Source organism: Felis catus, chromosome E2, assembly GCF_018350175.1.
Source record: "Felis catus isolate Fca126 chromosome E2, F.catus_Fca126_mat1.0, whole genome shotgun sequence".
Lineage (NCBI taxonomy): Eukaryota > Metazoa > Chordata > Mammalia > Carnivora > Felidae > Felis > Felis catus.
Genome location: NC_058382.1, coordinates 11,231,068 through 11,251,228, shown reverse-complemented (window position 1 = coordinate 11,251,228; position 20,161 = coordinate 11,231,068). Strand labels below are relative to the sequence as shown.

Sequence of the window (20,161 nt, the reverse complement as noted above, 5' to 3'; positions counted from 1 at the left end):
GACAGAGAGAGACAGCGCATGAACGGGGGAGGGGCAGAGAGAGAGAGGGAGACACAGAATCGGAAGCAGGCTCCAGGCTCTGAGCCATCAGCCCAGAGCCCAACGCGGGGCTCGAACTCACGGACCTCGAGATCGTGAGCTGAAGTCGGACGCTTAACCGACTGAGCCACCCAGGCGCCCCAATGTTTATTTATTTTTGAAGGAGAGAGAGACAGAGCATGAGTGGGGGAGGGGAAGAGAGAGAGGGAGACGCAGAATCCAAAGCACGCTCCAGACTCTGAGCTGTCAGCACAGAGCCTGATATAGGGCTCGAGCTCACAAATTGTGAGATCATGACCTGAGCCTTAGTAGGACACTCAATGAACTGAGCCACCCAGGCGCCCCAGTGTATGACTCTTCCTTTCAGGGTCATGAGTTTGAGCCCCACATTGGGTGTAGAGATTACTTAAAAATAAAATCTTTAAAAAAATTCTAGATGAAATATAAATTTGAAGAGAAGGATTAGAAGTTAAGTCAGGGAAATCTCCTAGAAAGGGAAAATTGACAAAGGGCTGGAAAATAGTAGTGAAAATATAAGAAAATTGAAGGCTCAACTCAGAAGATTGAACATCCATAATAATGAAGATTCCAGAAAAAAGAGCAAGCAAATGAAGGGGAAGAAATCAGCACAAAAAATATACAAAGAAAATGTCTCAGAACCAAAGGGTGTTCAATCTCCAGATTGAAAGAACAGACTTAAGGTCAGAATGATTAATGAATAAAGACTACAGTAAGGCATATCTTCGTGAATTTTTAGAACCAGAGAAAGAGGGAAGATCACAAAAGCTCTCAGAAAAAAAGAAGAAAAAAAAGCTAGCAAAAAAAATAAAAAGTCAAATATAAGTTCAAAGGAAAGGGAGAATGCAAACAAATCTGAGGGGAAAAACAGTTTTCCCTTGTTATCTAAAATTGCATTCCAACTCAGGGTGCATACTGATTTGAATGGAAAAGGATACATGTATTTCCAACCTAGAATTTTATACCCAGCCAAACTATAATAATGTGGGAGGATAGAATGAAGACCTATTTAGTTTTGTAAGAACCCAAAAATATTTACCTCGTCTTCACTCTTTTAAGGGAACAATTGGAGGATGTGCTCCACCGAAATGAAGAGTCAACAAAAAAAGACAAAGACCTGGAATCCAGGAAATTTCCAACTCGGGGAAATCCCAGGATAGCTTAGCACAGGCCTGGAGAGCAGCAAGTCCAGATTATTATTATTATTATTTTTATTTATTTATTTATTTATTTATTTTATTTTTGGGACAGAGAGAGACAGAGCATGAACGGGGGAGGGGCAGAGAGAGAGGGAGACACAGAATCAGAAACAGTCTCCAGGCTCTGAGCCATCAGCCCAGAGCCTGACGCGGGGCTCGAACTCCTGGACCGCGAGATCGTGACCTGGCTGAAGTCGGACGCCTAACCGACTGCGCCACCCAGGCGCCCCAAGTCCAGATTATATTAAAAGAGGACTGCAGGGTCGCCTGGGTGGCTCTCAGTCATTAACCCTCTGACTGTTGATTTTGGCTCAGGTCATGATCTCATGGTTCATGAGCTCAAGCCCCATGACAGGTTCTATACTGACAGCATGGAGCCTGTTTAGGATTCTCTCTCTCCCTCTCTCTGCCCCTCCCCCCTCAAAATAAATAAACATTTTTTAGAAAGAAAAAGAAAAATATTAAGTATATATAGGTGCATCTAAAATTAAGGTAATTCTTAATTCTCAATTTTAAAGTTTGAGAAAGAAAATGCTAGTATATTACATGGCTCTGCAATGAAAACATTTACATATCACATTGTAAAAAACATTGATATAAAAATTATGACATGATTTCGTTGGGAGAGGGAAATTGGGTCAGCACGAGCTCAAGCCTCACCTGCTGTAGTAGGAAGTCAGTAGAGAATGTCTAAAATTGGCTATCACGAAATAGCAGTGTCAGCATATTTAGAAACATGGAAGAAAATACTAGAAGAAACTGGTAAAGTCGTTGAAAGTGGTTGCCTCTGGCGAGCAGAGGGGCGTGGGGAAAGATAGTACATAGGACTGGTTTTTTTTTCATATTTTAGTACAGTTTGATTTCTTTTTTCGGTAATCTCTATACCCAACATGGAGCTCAAACTCACAACCCCAAGACCAAGAATCTCATGCTCTTCTGACTGAGCCAGATAGGTGCCCCAGTACAGTTTGATTTTTAAAGTATATTCATGAAAACTAATCAGTAGTGATAGAAGTCCCAACTGTGGTTAACTGCGAAGAGGCACCATGGAGCTTCTAGAAATGCTGTGTATCAGCTGTATCCGAGAGAACTTTCTGGGATAACAAAAATGTTCTCCATCTGCACTGCCCAAAATGGTAGGCACCAGCCACGCACGGCTACTGAGCACGAGAAAAGTGGCCAGTGTGACTGAGAAGCAATCCTTAATTTTTATTTAATTAAAAACTTTTTAACGTTTATTGCTTTTTGAGAGACAGAGAGAGACAGAGTGCAAGCGGGGGAGGGGCAGAGAGAGAGGGAGACGCAGAATCCGAAGCAGGCTCCAGACTCTGAGCTGTCAGCACAGAGCCCAGGGTGGGGCTCGAACCCACGAACCCTGAGATCATGACCTGAGCCGAAGTTGGATGCTTAACCGACTGAGCCACCCAGGCGCCCCTTTTTTAAAATGTATTTTATTTATTTTTTCATGTTTATTTATTTTTAAGAGAGAGAAAAGGAGATAGAGCATGAGCGGAGGAGGGACAGAGAGGGAGGGAGACACAGAATCCAAAGCGGGACCCAGCAAATTCTAGAACTAGATGGCTCCAAACTTCAGATGATAGTATTATCAAACATACATTATAAAACAACTAAGCTTAAAATGGTTAAAGACATAAAGGAAGAATCCAAAATATGAAAGATGAAGACACTACCAAAACAAACGAACAAACAAAACCCCCAAACACCAAAAAGGCCCCCGCCCCCCCACCAAAGAAAACAGACAAAAGAAGCAGGAGTGCTTGGAGGAGGAAGGATTGGATTTACAGGAGGGAGAAATCCCCTAGAAAGGGGCTACCTGAATACTGGTGCGCAAATACAACAATGATGAGCTCTTATTAAGTCAGAAGGGGATCCGAAGAGAGAGGAGCCAATTCCTGTGCAAACTACCTTTATTTATAAGGAAAAACTTCCCCATCTGGTTATAAAACCAGCACTGCGTGAAGGCACTTGACTGGGGAGAGGCGGTGGCAGGGGTCCCGGTAGAGACCAGCGTGTCTCTCCTAGCCCTGGGGAGGTGGGGGCAGAGGCGACTCCCAGGGAAATCCAGTGGAGGCGACACATCGCAGGCTCTCCTAGGCTGGGGTGTTGGCTTGTGTCGAGGGGGTGGGAGGGGGTGGCAGCAGGAATAGGAGGCACTTGGGACGGAATCTGATTTGACAAATGGAGGGCAGGGGGGTGTCTCTTGCCTCCAATGATTCCCAGCCCCATGGTGACCTCCCACGGCTATGACAGTTTCTAGGCTGAGGTTCTCCTTCTCCTCTGGGCTTCCGGGGAAGCAGAGAGCTGGAGGTGAGGACCCCACCCCTGTAGGGCTTGGGGCCCAAGGAGAGGCAGCAGTTACTGAGGGACAGGTCTGGAGCAAAGGCAGGGACGCTTCCTCCTGTCTCCCCTGGAAACGTCCTCCTCTCCAGCTAGACTTTATTCCTCTGGGTCTTCACCCTGGGGAAGAGCTGAGAGAAGACAGCATCTTTGGACACCAGGAACTCTCACTCCCTCGTCCCACCCCCAAATTTAATGGAGTCACCCACCCCCGAAACAGGTGGGCCGTCTCCACCCTCCCCTCCCCTCCCTTCCGAGGACTCCGGCATCCCCCAAACCACCTCAGAATCCCCGAGGTCCCTGTCACGACCAAGCACCAGATGATGCCTTAGGTCAGCCGCCCAGGTGGTGAACTGGAATGGAGTTTTCCATACGGCCACGAAGGAAACACCTACTGCCCCCATGGGGTCTGGTTGGGACCCGCCTCCACCTGTCCCCCAATTAAAGGAATCTTCTCCCCTGGGAATATAATGGGATCTTCCTAGTCTCCTCCCTTGACTAGAACCTCCCGCAACCCTACCATAATTTTACTAATGGCGTCTTCGTCTCCCCGCCCAGTGCAGCGTAGGGAAACCTGCCCCGCCCCCAGGCCAGTAACATACACGTCTGTAACATCCCCAGTTACTAAAAGGGTATTTTTCACCCCTTCCCTTGGCTAAAATACATTCTTCCTTGGGGCGCCTGGGTGGCTCAGTTGGTTGGGCATCCCACTCTTGGTGAGAGTGCAATCCGGCTTGGGAGTCTCTCGCTCTCCCCCTCTCTCTGCCCCTCCCCTGCGCTCTCTCTCAAAACAAATAAATAAACATTAAAACTGAAAAACAAAAAAATTCTTCCTTACCTCCCAGTAATATTATTAGGGATGATAATAAAAATATTTGATTGAGTTCTGCTCAAGCTACTAAGGCAGCGCTGGGGAGTTCCCCCACGAAAGGCCATGAGGAGGGGGCTTTTCTTTACCTCTCCCGTTACTATAATGGGCTTTTCCTCGTCTCCCCACGAACCCTAATGGGTTCTTCTGACCTCCCTCGCCCCCCCCCCCGCCCGGGTATAACGGACTGTCCCTCTTGCCCCTCTTTTTCCCGTAGAATCACCCCTTTCCCCAAATAGCCCCAGGAGGCCCCCACAACCGCTCTTCCGGGCTCACCCCGAAGTAGTTACGAGGTACGTAGCCCTCCTGGCCATGCAGCAAGGCCCACCACCAGTCTGTCTCCTCTGGCCCGTCCCTGCGCAGCACGGTGACAGACTCGCCCTCCCGGAAGGACAGCTCGTCCCCGAACTCGGCGCTGTAGTCCCAGAGGGCGTACACGACGCCGTTGTGCAGCAGCCCCATACTCTGCTCCACGTCTGAAACATAAAACGGCAGGGATCGTGAGCGCACGGGGGGGGGGGGGGGGCAAGGACACTCAGGGACACGGGACACGCCGAGGACAGGGAAAGGCCCTGGGATTTGGCGCCGCCCCAGCTGAGGGATGAGCCACCTGCAAAGCTGTGTATCCCTGCCTAGAGCCGGGCGCCTGAGCTGGAGTCTGCCGCCAGGGCCCCGCAGTCTCTAAAATTCGAGAACATCGGGGTGCATCCAACTGGGTGTCCAACCCCAAGGCAAGATCAGTGGTCCCCATCCCTCCGGTACATCGTTAAGTCCCTCCCAGAGGTACAGTTTTCCGTGCACCACCCCCCTCCCCCACTTAAGTTTACAGTCTCTCGTCTCAACCCCTCCTTCCGATGGTACAGCCTTTCCCTTCCTCCCCCTTAAGTGGTCCCATCTCCCCCTTTCCAGATGGCGAGTCCACATGACTTCCCTCTCCCCAAGGGGCAAAGTCTCCAAAGAGGATGCGATAACTTTTCCCGAGGGTACAGCCCACCCGCCCCCGCCTCTGCCCCCCTCTTAAGGGGTAAAATTTCCCTCAAGAATTTAACCCCCTTTCCCAATGGTACAGTCCAGCATGCCCCCTCTCTCCAGTGGTTCAGTCCACTGTGTTCCAGTTTCTCCTCCCCTCCCGAACTCTCCCAGGCGGAGCCTACTGTCTTCACAACTCATAGGCTCCACCTACCTGCACAAAGGTGTAATGGCCCGATGACAGGGCACTCCCCGTCTGCCCTTGCTCACCATAAGCCCCGTGGCCCCTGTCCACTTTCTGCCGCCGGGTGGCACAGACAGCAGGCTGTCGTGTAGAGGCTCACCTCTCAAAAATACTGTCCCACCCCCAGGTCCGAGAGCCTGCCTGACGCCGACTCTGTGATGTCCCCAACCCCACCCTATGATACAGTTTGCCCGGGTGTGCATTACAGAGGCTATTCACACCCCCATGCCATTGCTACCTACTTCCTCCCGTCACCTGGTTAGATGATGTGGCCCCTCTCGTGAGGTAAGCCTCACGTCTCACTACACGCGGAAGAGTCCCCAAGCCCCTCCCCAGAAGCCATGGCTTGCTCACCTGCCAGCTGTGTGGCACTGTATCTCCCACTGGCAGCACAGCTCACCTGCCCAGCCCTATGCCAGGCAGATGGCATAGTTGGAACGTCCAACTGCCCACGCCCGCACGCGAGAAAGCAGGTGGGCAGTGCCATTTGCAAGACCGCTCATATCCGCACAGGGGTCCGGCCTGCATGGCAGAGTGCCCATGTCCCCCCCCATCCCTCGAGGTTGGCGCAGTCTGCTCACCCCACACACCCAGCTTGCACCTGCCCGGTGGGAGGCCCTGTCCCCCACCCCACCCCCAGGTGGTCCGTCCCACTGCCCTTCTGCTGCGATCCTGCCGCTTGATTGGTGCAGCCCCCACGTCTTCTCTCCTGTGATTGGCGGCCTGCCTCCTTCCCCTCCCCGACTGCTAGCTGCGTGGCCCAGTCCCCACGACCCCCTTCCTCCCACCGAGGCGTCCCAGCGCTGCCTCGCACCTGCCAGGTAAGTGGCGCAATCAGCGTAACCCTCGCGGTAGGGGTCGCACTTCTCGATCGCCGTGGCGCCGTCGCTGAGCGTGGTGGCGAAGATTGCTGCGCCGTGCTGCACCAGCGCCGTGCAGATCGCCGTGTCGTTGCAGGACGCGGCGCAGTGCAAAGGTGTCCTAGGTGGGGAGGCGTGCGTGAGAGGCCGTGCACGCGCCCCCCGCCCCCCCCCCCGGCAGGTGCATTAACCCGCAGCGCCGTCCTGCCCCCCCGCCCGCCCCGTGCAGGTCTGGGCTCACCAGCCGTGGCTGTCAGGGGAGTTGACGTTGGCCCCAGCCGCGATGAGGAAGTCCACGATGGGGTAGTTGGCGCCGCAGATGGCGTTGTGCAGAGCCGTGATGCCCTCCTCGTTGGGCTGGCTCGGGTCGTTCATCTGGGCGGACGGGGGACGCGGAGACTCAGTCCCGCGGCCGCCACCCCGCGTCCCCCAGCCTCCACCCCTCCGGCCCTGCACTTCGGCAACACTCACCTCCTTCACTGCCTGCTGCACCACGTCCAGCTCCCCGGTCAGCGCGGCGTCCAGCAGGAGCACAAGCGGGTTGAGGCGGGCGCGGCGGACCTTGCGCGGGGAGCCCGACTTCCGCAGCACCGAGCGCGTCTCCTGGGGGACAGGGAGGGGGGCTTCAGTGACTTGGGAGAGTTTGTTAATATACCCATTACTCAAAGGGGAAAATAGCCGACGGTAGCTGCCCCAGGGCGTCCAACTAGACAGAGGTGAAGGCTGGGATTGGAAGACAGGGAGGTACAGAGCCTGAGTCCAGAGGGCGGGGTGGGGGCGGGGCTCCCTCAGTTCTACAGCCTTTGGTTCCCTACAATTGTCAGGGAATCTGGTGATTATGGAATCCTGGGCCCTGAGAACTGAGAGGAAGCTGGGAGACCATGGAGTTGTTGATTGTGGAAGCCAGACAGTCAACCCACCCACACAGTCTTCTTTCTTTCATAAAACATACATGCTGTGAAACGCACGGGACAAAGGGTGCCCAGTGTTAATTCCGGATGTTCGGAATTAGAATATTTATCCTATTATTCCTTCTGCTTTCTTGTTTTTGATGTTCAAGCGTCCTCCTACAAGATTCGTGTATTCTGAGCACATAGCATCTGGTCTTTGATGTCACTGATGTCAAGATCCTGGAATTCGGAGATCCCAAGAGCCACTGGTTTCCAAAATTCTCTGATGTGCGGCTATATGTCAGATTTCCAATGTTGAGTCCAGGAATGCTAAGCTATGCCATTTCAAATTGCTGAAGACCCAGGATGTCACATTCCCAAGATTCTGTGATTGGGAACTTTAATATTTTATGTTTAGAATTTCTTCCAAAAGATTGGAAGGAGATACTCAAAGTGTGAATCATTGTTCTCTCTGACCGCTGTGATTTTGGCCTCTTTATTCTTTTATCTATTTCCTCCTGCTTAGTATGGTGTTTGTGTATTCCTTTCTAGTGGAAAATGTTCATTTAAAATATTATTCTGGGGGCGCCTGGGTGGCGCAGTCGGTTAAGCATCCGACTTCAGCCAGGTCACGATCTAGCGGTCCGTGAGTTCGAGCCCGGTGTCTGGCTCTGGGCTGATGGCTCAGAGCCTGGAGCCTGTTTCCGATTCTGTGTCTCCCTCTCTCTCTGCCCCTCCCCCGTTCATGCTCTGTCTCTCTCTGTCCCAAAAATAAATAAACGTTGAAAAAAAAATTTTTTTTTAATAAAATATTATTCTGGAGGCACCTGCTTCGCTCAGTGTGTAAACCATGCAACTCTTGATCTTGGGTTTGTGAGTTCAAGCCCCATGTTGGGTGTAGAGATTATCTAAAAAAATAAAATCTTTGGAAGTGGCTGGGTGGCTCAGTCACTTAAGTGGCCGACTTCAGCTCAGGTCATGATGTCACAGTTTGTGAATTCGAGCCCCAAGTGGGGCTCAGTGCTGACAGCTCAGAGCCTGAAGCCTGCTTCGAATTCTGTCTCCCTCTCTCTCTGCCCCTCCCCTGCTCATACTCTGTCTCTCAAAAATAGAAATAAAACATTTAAAAAATGTAAAAAATAAAATAAAATCTTTGGGGCACCTGGGTGGCTCAGCTAGATGAGCATCTGACTCTTGATTTCAGCTAGCGTCATGATTCCAGAGTTGTGGGTTCGAATCCCACATCAGGCTCTGTGCTGGGCGTGGAGATTGCTTGAGATTCTCTCTCTCCCTCTGCCCCTTTCCCACCCCCTCTCTAAAATAAAATAAAATAAAATAAAATAAAATAAAATAAAATAAAATAAAATAAAATAAAATAAAAAGGGGCTCCTGGGTGGCTCAGTCAGTTAAGTGTCAACTTCTCCTCAGGTCATGATCTCACGGACCATGAGTTCGAGCCCCGCGTCGGGCTCTGTGCTGACAGCTCAAAGCCTGGAGCCCGCTTTGGATCCTGTGTATCCCTCTCTCTCTCTGCCCCTTCCCTGCTCATGCTCTGTCTCTCTGTCTCTCTAAAATAAATAAACATTACCAAAAAAATTAATGAAAAATAAAATAAAAAATAAAATAAAATAATAAAATCTTAAAAAAAATAGAATTCTGTATTACAGCGTATTTGTGCACTAATCTGTGATTTCCTGGTGTGTTACTGACTTAAATTCTAAGATCCTGTTCTTCAAAACTTCAGTGCCCTAGGGTTCTGAAACTTCACTGTTCTGAGACTGATAACAAGATTTAACTCTTGAATTCTGTGAGTTTTCAGGTCTCTCTGTGGCCAAGGCTTTGTGATTCTATGATGAGGTGATTTCAAGACGTTGTCATTCTTCCATTCTTGATTTCAAGATCTTGAATCTTGGCTCCGCCCCCAGGGGGGCTTGGGAATAGGCATTTGGGGGTGTCTATCCGGTCCCTGCTTCTTCTCCGGGAATCGTTCCCCTCTCTCCGTCCATCCACACTGAGAGAACAGGACTGTTCTATGTGGCTACACCCGCCCACCCCAAGCCAAGATGCAGGGACTGGACCAAATTCAGCAGGAGACCATCCATCCCCCGGTCAAATGCTAACAATGATAATAGTAGTTACCAGTTAAGTGCCAGGAACTATTCTAAGCACTACGTGCTTAATCCTTACAGGGACCCTGTGGTTATTCTCCGCCCGCCCCCCCCCCCCGCCCCGCCATTTTACAGATGAAGAAACTGAGGTCCAGAGAGGCTAAGTATCTTGCCTCAGGTTGCACAGCTGATAAATGCCGTGGAGCTGGGATTTGAACCCAGGCAGCCCAGCTCTGCAGCTGGTGAACTTAATCACGACACCCACAGCCTCAGGGACCAGAGACTTGCTCTTGGAGTTTTGAAGGAAAGAAGCTCTGAGTGGCGTCCGAGGACACCATGGGCTTGAACTCAGAGGTCATTTGGGGTCTCGGGCGGGGGCGCATTTCTAGCCATGGCACAGGCTTGCTGAGGTCTGAGAGGAGAGAGCGGATCCCCAGAGAATGCAGACATGAGCCCGTGCAGCAACCGGGGAGAGAAACGGGGAATACTTTGATTCAGGCAGGCTTTTCAGGTCCCGGAATAGACCCGCTGTTGTGCCAAGATACACTCATTTCCAGGTTGTAAGACTCCCAAGATTCCCGAAGGGATGCCCTCGGGGGGCAGGTTATTGGAGAGGAGCAGAGAAAGTCTCTGTGTGGCCAAGGCTTCCGAATGCCTCTCCGTATATACGTCCTCCCTGTCTTCAGAATGCAGGCGCGCCTCGATTAAAGACTACATTTCCCAGCCTCCCTTGCACCTCGGTTCCTGGCCAGTTGGAAGAGGCAGATGTGATGTGTGCCACGTCCAGGTTCTGCCCTAAAAGGGAAGGGGCACTTCCCTGTGCTAACATACCCCCGTTTCCTCCTGTGTTACTTACCATGCTCTGTAGCTGGTCTGATGGGCTGAGCTGGGGCAGGGCCGGGGGTGGCACGGGAGCTGGCGGGGCAGGAGCAGGGGGCCCTGCCCTGGCCTCGGACGCCTCAGTGATGGGGGACAGCTCGGGCTCAGGCCCCCCAGGCCCCCCGGGCCCCCCGTGACGATGGAAGAGGCGGCTGATGATCTGCTGGTATTGTTTCTTGTGGGTGGGGGGCAGGGCCACAGCCGGGCTCTGCTCCATGGAGCCCCTGCGTTTGAGGGGCCGGGGTATCTCTGCCAGCACCCGGGCCACCTCCTCTAGCTCGGGCACCGACTGTGCCTCGGGTGGCAGTGCTGGCTGCAGCCTCGTGGGGCTGAGGGGCCGAGTTACAGCGCCTTCATCTGCGTCCCCGGCCTCCAGCACTGGCGTCAGCAGCCCTTCCAGGTCCGGCTCCGGCTCCAGCTCAGGGGGAGGTTTGGGAGAGCCTAGAAGGAACAAGAAGCCCATCAGAGGGTGAATCCCTGGGAGAACCCCAAGACCCCCTCCCCACAACCTCCAGGACCTGCAGCCAGCATCTGATTTGCTGTGTGACCCCGGGGCAGTTCCTTGCTGTCTCTGGGCCACTTTCCATGAGCGGCGAATACCATCCAATTGTGACATCTCCCACGTGTCAAGTGCTTAGCACGCGCCTGGTGCTTTCCGCACCTGCCTTACTGAATTCTCACCACTACTTTGTGAGGTAGGTATTACTATCATCTTCTTATTACAGAAAGAGAAGCGGAGCCTCAGAGGGGGTGGTCAGTTGCCCCAAGCCACATGCTTGGGATTTGAACTCAGCGCTCTCTGACTTCTGAATCGTGTGCCCCTGCCATCATGATAGATTTGACTTTCGAAGATTCTAACACCTTCCTCGCCTACCCTCTCAGGCAGAATACTCAATCCTGGCGCTTGATGGTCTCTTCTTGGTCTGATCCCTCTCTATCAGAGCGTCTAGAGCAGGTAGAAATAGTAACGATCACTCCGAACACACATTACTCCACTGAACGCCCATCACAATGTACGAGGTAGAGACTATTAATCTGTCTTCACAGACGACAAAACAGAAGCTCGGATAGGTTAGCTCATGTATCCTGAGTCATACAGCAAGTCCGTGGTGGAGAGGAGCTCTAAACCCATTTCGCTTTCACTCTAGGCTCTGTGCTAGTCACACACACACACACACACACACACACACACACACGTTAATGATTATAATACAATAGCTATCGAGAACTTCCTATACATCAGGCCCTATTTTAATGACTTTATACGGATTAAATAATCTAATACCATATCTGAGTGAGATGGGCTCTATCACCTTTTACACTCAAGGAAATTGAGGTCCAGAGAGGTTAAGTGACTTGCCCGAGGTCACACAGCACAGAGCCAGGCAGTCGGATTCCAGGGTCCATGCTTAACCACTGTGCTGTCCCTAGCGCCCGAGCAAATTCCCAAGCTCCGGCAGCCTAGCTCTCTGTAGGGACAATGTCCGGAAATGGGTGTTTGGCTGTGATGTCTCCCCCAGCTGTTCTGGTCTCCAGCCACGTGTCCTCCCTCTAACCAGCCCTCTGGGCCCCCCCACTGTTGACTCACCTTCGCTCACAGGGGCCCAAGTTTGTTGGGGAGGTTGGGGGGCTGGGGCGGGGGGCTGAGGCTGGGGCTGGGGCTGGGGCTGGGGCAGAGGCTGGGGCTGGGGCTGGGGGGGCGGCTGGGGCTGAAGGGGCACCTGGGGCTGGGGAGGCAGCTTAGGCGGGGGTGCTCGGGAGAAGATGGGGGAGCCCGGGAGCATGGCCCTGCTGGCCCCATGCTCCCAAAAGGCGTTCTGCAGCTTGAATATCATGCTGAGGGGGATGGGACGCTGGCGCGGGGAACTGCGGGGCTGGGGGCTGGAAGGAGGCATGGGGATGCGGCTAACAGGCTGCCAGCTGCGAGGCAAAGTGCCTGATGGCCCCGCGGAGCCCAGGGATCTGCGGTAGCCGCCCACATCGGAACGCCGGTCGTTGGCCAGAGGGGAGACCTTGTAGTTTCGGGGCAGAGTGGCACTGGTGAGGTTGTCCTGGGGGAGAAAGAGGCAAGGAGGAAAGAAGGGGCTCAGGTGGGAGGAAGTTAGGGGCAAAGAATGATAAAGGAGGAGGCAGAAGGGGGAGGGAGGTAAGGGTAGAAGGTCAGAAGGGAGAGAAGGGGAGGGAAGGCAGAGGGGGTGAGGGAAAGAGAGGGTCAGAAATCCAGGATGAAGAAGGAAGAGCTTAGGGTGGAAGGCACGGAAACGGGGGGGGGGGGTGCAGCCGGGAGTGGGAGCTGGTCCTAGCCTCATTCCTGGCCCCTGCCCACCAGCCCCCTCCCCGGCAGCCTCTCACCTTGCTGGTGGCCCCCAGCCCGTCCAGGCTGCTTTCTCTCCAGGGTAACAGCTGCAGGCCTGGCGAAGCAGGCCGCGAGAAGACGTCCAGGCCTGCGAGGCGGGAGTCATTAGGGTCTGGGGGACACCTCTCCGGCCCCCCCTCCCCCTGCTCCTCTGGCCTCCCACCGCTCACGTTCATAGCTCGCTGTCTGCGAAGGCTTCTTCTCGTACGCCACGTCCAGGTCAGACTCATTCCAGGCTTTGGGGGGCCGCCGGCGCAGCGTTAAGTCGTCTAGGGAGAAGTTGCAAATGGGAGATATGGCGGGAGGCTGGTCCCAGGCCCGCGTCCCTCCCATCCCCCAAATAGGGCCCCTGGTTCACCTTGAGCGCGCAGAGGCGGGGCGAAAGCGCTGCCGCCCGCGCCCAGTAGGGGGCTCCCAAAAGCGACAGGCGCATCGTAGGCTGAGGTCTGGGGGCGTGGCGAGGGCCCGCGCTCAGGGAAGAAGGCCTGGGGCCCTTCGGCCAGGGGGCTGCCACGCGGGGAGCCGGTGCGGCCCAGGAAGTCGAAGGTCGTGGGGGGACCCTGCTGGCGGAGCGGGCCCGATCCGGGCCGCGGGGAGGGCGCACGGCCGAGGGGGCCGCCTGCGCCATCGAAGGCGCGGGGCCGGGGCGAGGGCGCGCGGTCCAGGCTGCCGTAGGCATCCGGCTGCAGGTAGAGCGGGGTGCGCGGTGACGAAGGCCGGCCTTTAGGGGACAGCGGGCTGTAGGGGAGCAAAGCCGGGGCGTTCTCGGAGCGTCCGAAAGAGGAGGTGTCTGCGCCGTCGGTGGCCGCCTTCCGGGGAGACCCACGGCTGCTAAAGTGCTCGGGGACCGGGCTGGAGCTGTACCGGGACAGCTGTGGGGAGGCCCGCACATTGAGGGGGCAAAGGAGACATTAGTAGAGGGGGTTAGTAGAAGATCAAAAGAGGTCATCGAAAATTCACGCGGGGGAGTTAGACCGGCGCTGGAGATTCAGGCACAGGGAGCCCTGGTGAGGAGTACTGGTGAGACAGCCCTGAAACTGGGGCCGAGGCTAGCCCATACAGTGCCTTTCTGCCGCTTAGGAAAAGGCCCTGTTCTTCCGAGGGTCCTGTTAGATGTCCATTTCCACTGGTCCCCGCCTTCAGGTGCCCTTAAATAGCCCACAGACTCTATAATCCTATGGGACAGAACTCCAGGCAGAAAGCAGCTGGCTTTGGGGGCTAACGTGGGGACCAAGGCGAAGAGGCTCACCCTAGAGGGGGCTCCGGCCTGTGAGCCGACAGGCGTCGGCGAGTCTGACCACAGCGACTCCAACTGTTTGGTCAGTTCATCCACCTTGGCCGCCGCCGTGTCCAGCTCCATCTGTTTGAGGTCCATGTGTCTCATGGCCAGCGCTGGGCAGAAGGGAAGGGCGGTAAGGACCCGGGTCTTGCGGGCAGAGCCCCGCCTCTACCCTGGAGGGCCCCTGGCGGGCAAGCCCCGCCCCCTACCCCAGCTCACACTGGAAGTTCAGGTCCAGAAGGTCCCTGGTGCTCTGGAATGCCTCGCTGTCCATGGTGCCGGCCGAAGCGGGGCTCCTGCGTGGGGTGTGAGGAGAGAGCCTTCTCAGACCCGGTCCGCAGGGAGCCAGGGTCCTTGAGGAGCGGGACGGCACCTTTACTCTCCTATTTTTTTCCACTGGAAGCGCTATGCCCCTCCGCTTCCCTGGCTGGGAAATGCCAACTCCTTCCAATCTTCCTGGGGGCGCCTGGGTGGCTCAGTCGGTTAAGCTTCATACTTCGGCTCAGGTCATGAGCTCAACGGTCCGTAAGTTCGAGCCCGGCGTCGGGCTCTGTGCTGACAGCTCAGAGCCTGGAGCCTGTTTCAGACTCTGTGTCTCCCCCTCTCTCTGACCATCCCCCGTTCATGCTCTGTCTCTCTCTCGGTCTCAAAAGTAAATAAAAACGTTAAAATCTTCCTGGAAGTCTCGGGTCAGAGTTCACTGTCCATCTCTCTATCTCAGTCCTAATGAGAGTTGAATCACTCCTTCATCAATGATCTACCGATCACCTACCGATCACCTTCGGTGTGTGCCAGGGCCTGTGTAGTTGCTTGAGGGCATAATGAAATGAAATAACAACTATTTGTCGAGGGGCCACCGCCCGGGAGAACTGAGCTGAGTGCTTTGCACCCTCACTTGATGGCCACGATCAGTGCAGCAGGCCAGAAAGTGGGGCTCCGAAACATTTGTTCAACATCACTCGGCAGTACTAGGTTTCACACCTGGACGTAACTTGTGAGTCTGGGTCCTCTCGACCAGACAGGAAGAGTCCCCCACAGGGCAGGGACCAACTCAGCTTCCTCTCCCCAGAGTAGACCTTGTTCACAGGGACCCAGGGTTAACAGGAAGAATAGGGAGGTGGCTGGGCTGCTGTGGTCACAGGTTCAGAGGAACCGGTCAAGCCAGGACCGTCCCCATGGTAGCCACCCCGCCCCACCAGCTTTGCCACCTCCCCTGTCTGCACCAACCCCTTAGCTTTGGAGGTGCAGGCGTGGGAAGCAGGGCAGGCTGGGGCACGCTGATTCTGGCCTCTGGGAAGCCTCGGAACAGAACCTGTTGGGGCTGGTGGTTCATCTGGGTGTGCTGGGAGCATGTGACTTTGGGCAACAAGTCCCTTCCACTCCCCGGGCCTCAGTTTCCCCAACGGTGGGAGGAGGAGGCCAGTCAGCTATTCTCAGAGGCCTCTTCAATCTCTCAGAGGCCTAGATTCTGAAATGGTAGGACCTTGAGACTGCAATTAAAACTCTACAGAGCCTAAAACTCTCAGCTTGGAAGTCTACTGTCTGAAAGTCCTGAGTCCAAGATTCTATCTTTGGAACATTCTAGAATTCTCCAGTGTTGCTAGCCTAGATGTCTCTATCTTCCTGCACTGTGGTCTCTCTATCCCAGGATTCCACTGTCCTAAAAGTCTAGCTGAATGCACGGTAGAGAGGACTATTGTGAGGATCCAAGTGGCCAGAGATTGGAAGAGGAATGAAGGCTGAGGGAATTCAGGCCTCAGAAAGTAGAAACCCCAGGAATCAGAACTCAGGGCCTTTAGAATCTCAGACACACATGAAAACACTCTTGTCTGTTAAAATATAAAAACGGACAACTCTATGCGGCCTCCAGTGCACGCATTCTGGCAGTGAGAGGTTCTTCTGGGGGTTTCAGGACTCCCAAATTTCTAAGGCTCTCAGATCCCACGCTTGACAGCCTCTGGCTCTAAGGAAATGCCAAGGCTGGGCGTGGGGCCCTCGCCGGGCTGGAGCGGGCGGAGGGGTTGTCCGGGCCGCCAGGGGGCGCTCTGGGTCACGGCCCGAACCTGGCGGGGCAGGCAGACAGCGCGTGAGCTCAGACCCCGGGAATGCGCTGCGGGCCCGGGCAGGTGCCTCACCTCCCGCGACAGGCGAGGCGTGGGGGGCGAGGGAGGGAGCGGGCGGGGCGCGAGGGCGGTACAGGCCGCGCCTCTGCTCCCAGGTCCCTGCCCTCCACTTCCACCTCCCGGCTCCCCCTCCTGCGGACTCCAATCCACCCCAGGATACCCTCTAACCCCAACTCCCACTCCTCCCCTCCCCTACCACCCCTAACTCTCCTTTCCCCCGCCCTCGTGCACGCGGCCAAGCCAAGTTCTTCGGGGTTAAGGATCTGGGGGGGGGGGGGCTTCCTGGAGGAATCATCCGCAGTGGGAACCAAGTCAGAGCGCCAGGCTAGGCTGGGAATACCCTACTTGAAATCCTACATTTCCGTCCGGACTGACTGTCGCTGGGAGAGGCCCCACCCTCTCTAGGACTTGGTTTTCCCCTCTCCCTAAGTCTCTACCCTGGGCTAGTTATATTCTGTGCCTCAGTTACCTCGTGTGTATAATGGGGGAATTAATACCTTCGCCTCAAAAGGGTGTGAGGTTTGAGTGACATAATTTAGGTACAGTGTTTAGAACAGTGCAGGCACCAAATAAAGTTCACACATATGGGATTCTTAATTAGGGACTTTTCATGGCTGTTCGTTAAGATAACATAGGATCTGGCCCACAGTGAGGGCTCAAGACCCAGAGTAATCTGTTGGGTTTTTTTTTCCCCCCCTCCCAACAAGAGAGCCCTTTCGGCTCTTTCTGAGATTCTAGAAGTCCTGAGTTTTGACCTCTGGAGTCTCGACTTCCTAAGCCCTAAATTCTCTCCGGTCACTAGTGAGTTCTGGCTAGTGGTCATCCCCAGTAATCTAGGCAGAGGTGCAGGGGGAGAGAGAAGATTCCAGAGAGAAGGCGGCAAAAGCCCAGGATGTGGGCTGTGCCTGCTCTCCAGCCTTAGTTTCCCCAGTGGAGTAGAGAGGAGTCATTCCCTGGGGTGGAGTCAGTAAAGCACCTTTGGGCAGTTGCCCGAAACTTCTGTAGACAATGGGGACCATCCCATCTACCTATCAGCGCCGAGCCTGGCTCCCAGGGAGCTCTGCCTTGGCAGCCACGGTTATTATTTTTAATTTCATCTCAGGCTATCACCAAATGCCCTTCAAGCCCAGACATTAGGAAGTTCTTCCCTCTCTCATCAGAACCCCCTTCCTCCCCCACCCCCTTGTTTAATCCCATCACATGACTCATGGGGGCGGAGAGAAGGGGGAGACAGAGGGAGGTGCAGGTCCCTGCCCTCCCCCAGCTTCAAGGACAGACACACACCTCCAGAATTAGCCTCTATCCCTCGCTTATCTCCCACACAACCTCAGGTCAGACAGATGGGGGTGGAGGTGACATTTCTCACCTCAGGGTCAGGGCGAGGAGCCCTAGGAGAGAGAAGGTTAGTCAGAAAATCTGGTGGGAATGGATGGAATCCCGTCTCCCAGACAGGCTGCAGAAAGAGGAGGAAGCCAAACTCCAATCAACTCTGCTACCTGTGTGACTTCTTAGCCTCAGTTTACCCCTGTCCTCTCTGTGCAATGACTGTGTAGGGCCCAGGCATGCAAGCTTCCCGGAACCCAATCCTACCTTCTGGTATTCGGCCCTGGGTTCCAGAACCCCCTCTGCAAACCCCCAGTTCTTTCCCACCTCCGTGGGGTAATGGGAGGATCCCGCTCCCACCAGGGGGCGCCCTGGGGTGGAGGTCCCTCCTCTGGTTAGGCAGGTCCGACGCCCCGGTTAATGATATGTTGGCGATGTCGCAGCCCCACAGAGGTTGGAGAGCTGCCTCGGTTCCCCTCCTCGCCCTCACCCCAGAGCCGGAAAGTGTAGGGAGCGCTGGAACCTAGCCTCCAGGGGGACCTCGGGGGCTTGTCCTGCTACATTCCAGGGACCCGAGTTCCACTATCCCCATCCCACTCCTAATTCTACCTTGAGACCTAGAGGCTTGGTCGAGAAGGCAGCTGGAGGGCGGCAGGGATGGCCGCCCTTTCCAGGGTCCAGAAGTCCGAGTCTAGTCATTGCTGCCCAAGACTCAGGGATCTGATACTCCAATTCTACTCAAAGACTCAGGCTTCCGAGAGCGCCCAATTCGTGGAACTCGGGAGTCCCAGCTCCAGCGTCCCCCCGGGACCACGGCGTCCGAGCCCTCCACCCCAAGAACTCAGGCATCAGGGTCCCCTTTCCTTCTGCCCAGTGAATATGAGTTCTTTCCTTCGAAGGACCCTGGCATCTGCGAACGCCCAATTCCGCCCTGGGAATCGGTGTCCGAGTCCCCTCCCAGTCCTCCCAGGGACGCGGTGTCGGGCTCCCCCCGAGCCGCTGGACCCCAGGGGTGGGTGGAACTCACGGATCCGGGGCAAATCCTGGCACCGGGGGACTTCCTCCGGCTCCGGCTCCGGCTGCGGGGAGCGGAGGACGGGGCGGGGCAGGCGCCGGGAACAGGTTAGACGACGTGACTCCGGCAGACGGGAGGCGGGTCCCAGAGAGGAGGGGGAGTAGGGGTCGCCTCGAGCACCTTGGGACTTGTAGTCCTGCAGGGGCAGTAGGCCGACTTCTCGAGACGTTCCCATTGGGAATCACCCAAAGTCCATTTCACAGACAGGAAGGGCGAGGTCCAGAAGCCGAGGTCTATGTGGCCACGCAGATAGAATTCAGACTTTAATCTCGCCGGGGCTGCAGGAGGCAGACTCCTGAGTCCCTGTCCCACCCCTCCAGGTTTAGTTTCCCCCTCCTAGAAAGAAGATTTGGACGCCACTAAAGGGTTAGAAGGTTAGAGGTTGGGGGAGACTCACATGCCCCGCCCCTAAGTCGAGAAGACACCCTCGCTAAATCAGTATCCCCTCGAGTCTCTGAATCTCAATCTCCCCGTCGGTAAAAAGGATGGGTTGGATCTTTATACAGTTTCCTAGCAAGAGTCCAAAGTCTTAGGCTGGGACTACAATCCCCAGCAGCTTCCACGATGGACATCGGGCGTCTCCCCTCCTTGGGCCCTCTGGGAATTGTAGTCCCGAGCCCGCAGTCCCGGAGTCTCGCCCACGCTGGGGAAACTGTCTGGTGATCCCGGGCTGAGGGAACGCGTTCCCTTCCCCTGACCCTCCCTCCGCTCTGAGAAGCCGCTCACACCCAGAGAAGGAGGGACGCCCCAATTGTGGAATAGGATCCGAAATCACGGCAGAGGGGGCGGGAAGTGGCTCTGACACACTGGCCAGGAATGCAGTCGGGTCACCCTGTCTAGCCGCCGTCCCGCGGCTCCGCCCGCCGCCCCAAGCGGTGTGGTCCCTGTGGAAAGGGACGTGGATGCGACCCCCAAATCCGCGGCCGCGTGCCGCTGTTTACACGCGCCCCCCGGCAGAGGAAGGGCGCTGCTCAAGCCTTCTACTCCCTCTCTCTTCCTCAAAGCCTTACAGGAAGGTCCCCCACGCACTAGACTAAATTCTCGGGGGCATCTATATGTCTCATTTGATCCACAAACCCCGCCCTTTAGTCCGCACCGCCCCACGCGTGATTAGCTCGTCTGGAAGCCCCGCCTCGGAGCCCACAGGCTCCTCCCTCTAGGTTTCCCGCGCCCTAGGAGTCCAGAAGCCCCGCCCCTGGCTGGTACTACAACGCCCTCCGGAGGAATTACACCATTTCTCCATTTTCCCACCTGTCCCACTCAAGTTCCGAATTTCCCAGGCATCTGGGCCTCCCAAGAAGGGATTGTGACACTGAAAGCACAGCCCTGCCAACCTACACTCTTACCTGTCTCTTTAAGAATCTCAGACCAATCGACCTTCCTCTTTAAGAGTTAGAAGCTACCAATGTGGCTGCCCCTTTAAGGCGACGTTGGCGCAATTAAAGTCCGAGGCATGGAGGGGGATATGCGCCGAGACCTGATGAGGCGCTAACTCCCGCCCAGGAGCCAAGCAGCTGTTTTCGGGAGCAGATTTTCGGGAAAAGAACGTCTTCCTCGGCTGTCTGCTCTGCGC

At 55.2% G+C, this 20,161-nt stretch overlaps 1 protein-coding gene across 6 annotated transcripts; it reads right to left on the bottom strand.

Annotated features, from left to right (window-relative positions):
- Window positions 1–3,166: 3,166 nt before the first annotated feature.
- On the bottom strand, window positions 3,167–20,067 carry PPP1R13L (protein phosphatase 1 regulatory subunit 13 like). 6 transcript variants are annotated; one of them, XM_023246172.2, is made up of 15 exons: window positions 19,935–20,067; window positions 18,541–18,821; window positions 17,475–17,578; window positions 14,287–14,363; window positions 14,038–14,180; window positions 13,147–13,660; window positions 12,959–13,057; window positions 12,785–12,876; window positions 12,021–12,483; window positions 10,410–10,873; window positions 7,027–7,158; window positions 6,797–6,930; window positions 6,510–6,676; window positions 4,759–4,958; window positions 3,167–3,745 (listed from the first exon to the last, which is right to left on the bottom strand). In XM_023246172.2, the coding sequence occupies exons 4-15, from the start codon at window positions 14,339–14,341 to the stop codon at window positions 3,707–3,709; spliced, it is 2,502 nt and encodes an 833-aa protein (XP_023101940.2). In that variant the 5' UTR covers window positions 14,342–14,363; window positions 17,475–17,578; window positions 18,541–18,821; window positions 19,935–20,067; the 3' UTR covers window positions 3,167–3,706. The 6 variants fall into 6 exon arrangements, with proteins under 6 accessions (XP_023101940.2, XP_023101941.2, XP_023101943.2 ...); XM_023246173.2 differs by lacking the exon at window positions 19,935–20,067 and having other exon boundaries at window positions 18,541–19,272; XM_023246175.2 differs by lacking the exons at window positions 18,541–18,821; window positions 19,935–20,067 and adding an exon at window positions 18,123–18,521.
- Between the last annotated feature and the right edge of the window lie 94 nt (window positions 20,068–20,161).

Bases quoted from the DNA above. Each gene is read 5' to 3' on its own strand.
- PPP1R13L (XM_023246172.2), bottom strand. From the start codon at position 14,341: ATGGACAGCGAGGCATTCCAGAGCACCAGGGACCTTCTGGACCTGAAC. The intron at 13,058-13,146 runs GTGAACCAGGGG...ACTTCTCCCTAG, and splicing joins CCCGCCTCTGCGCGCTCAAG to ACGACTTAACGCTGCGCCGG. The intron at 12,484-12,784 runs GTGAGAGGCTGC...TTTCTCCCCCAG, and splicing joins GGCTGGGGGCCACCAGCAAG to GACAACCTCACCAGTGCCAC.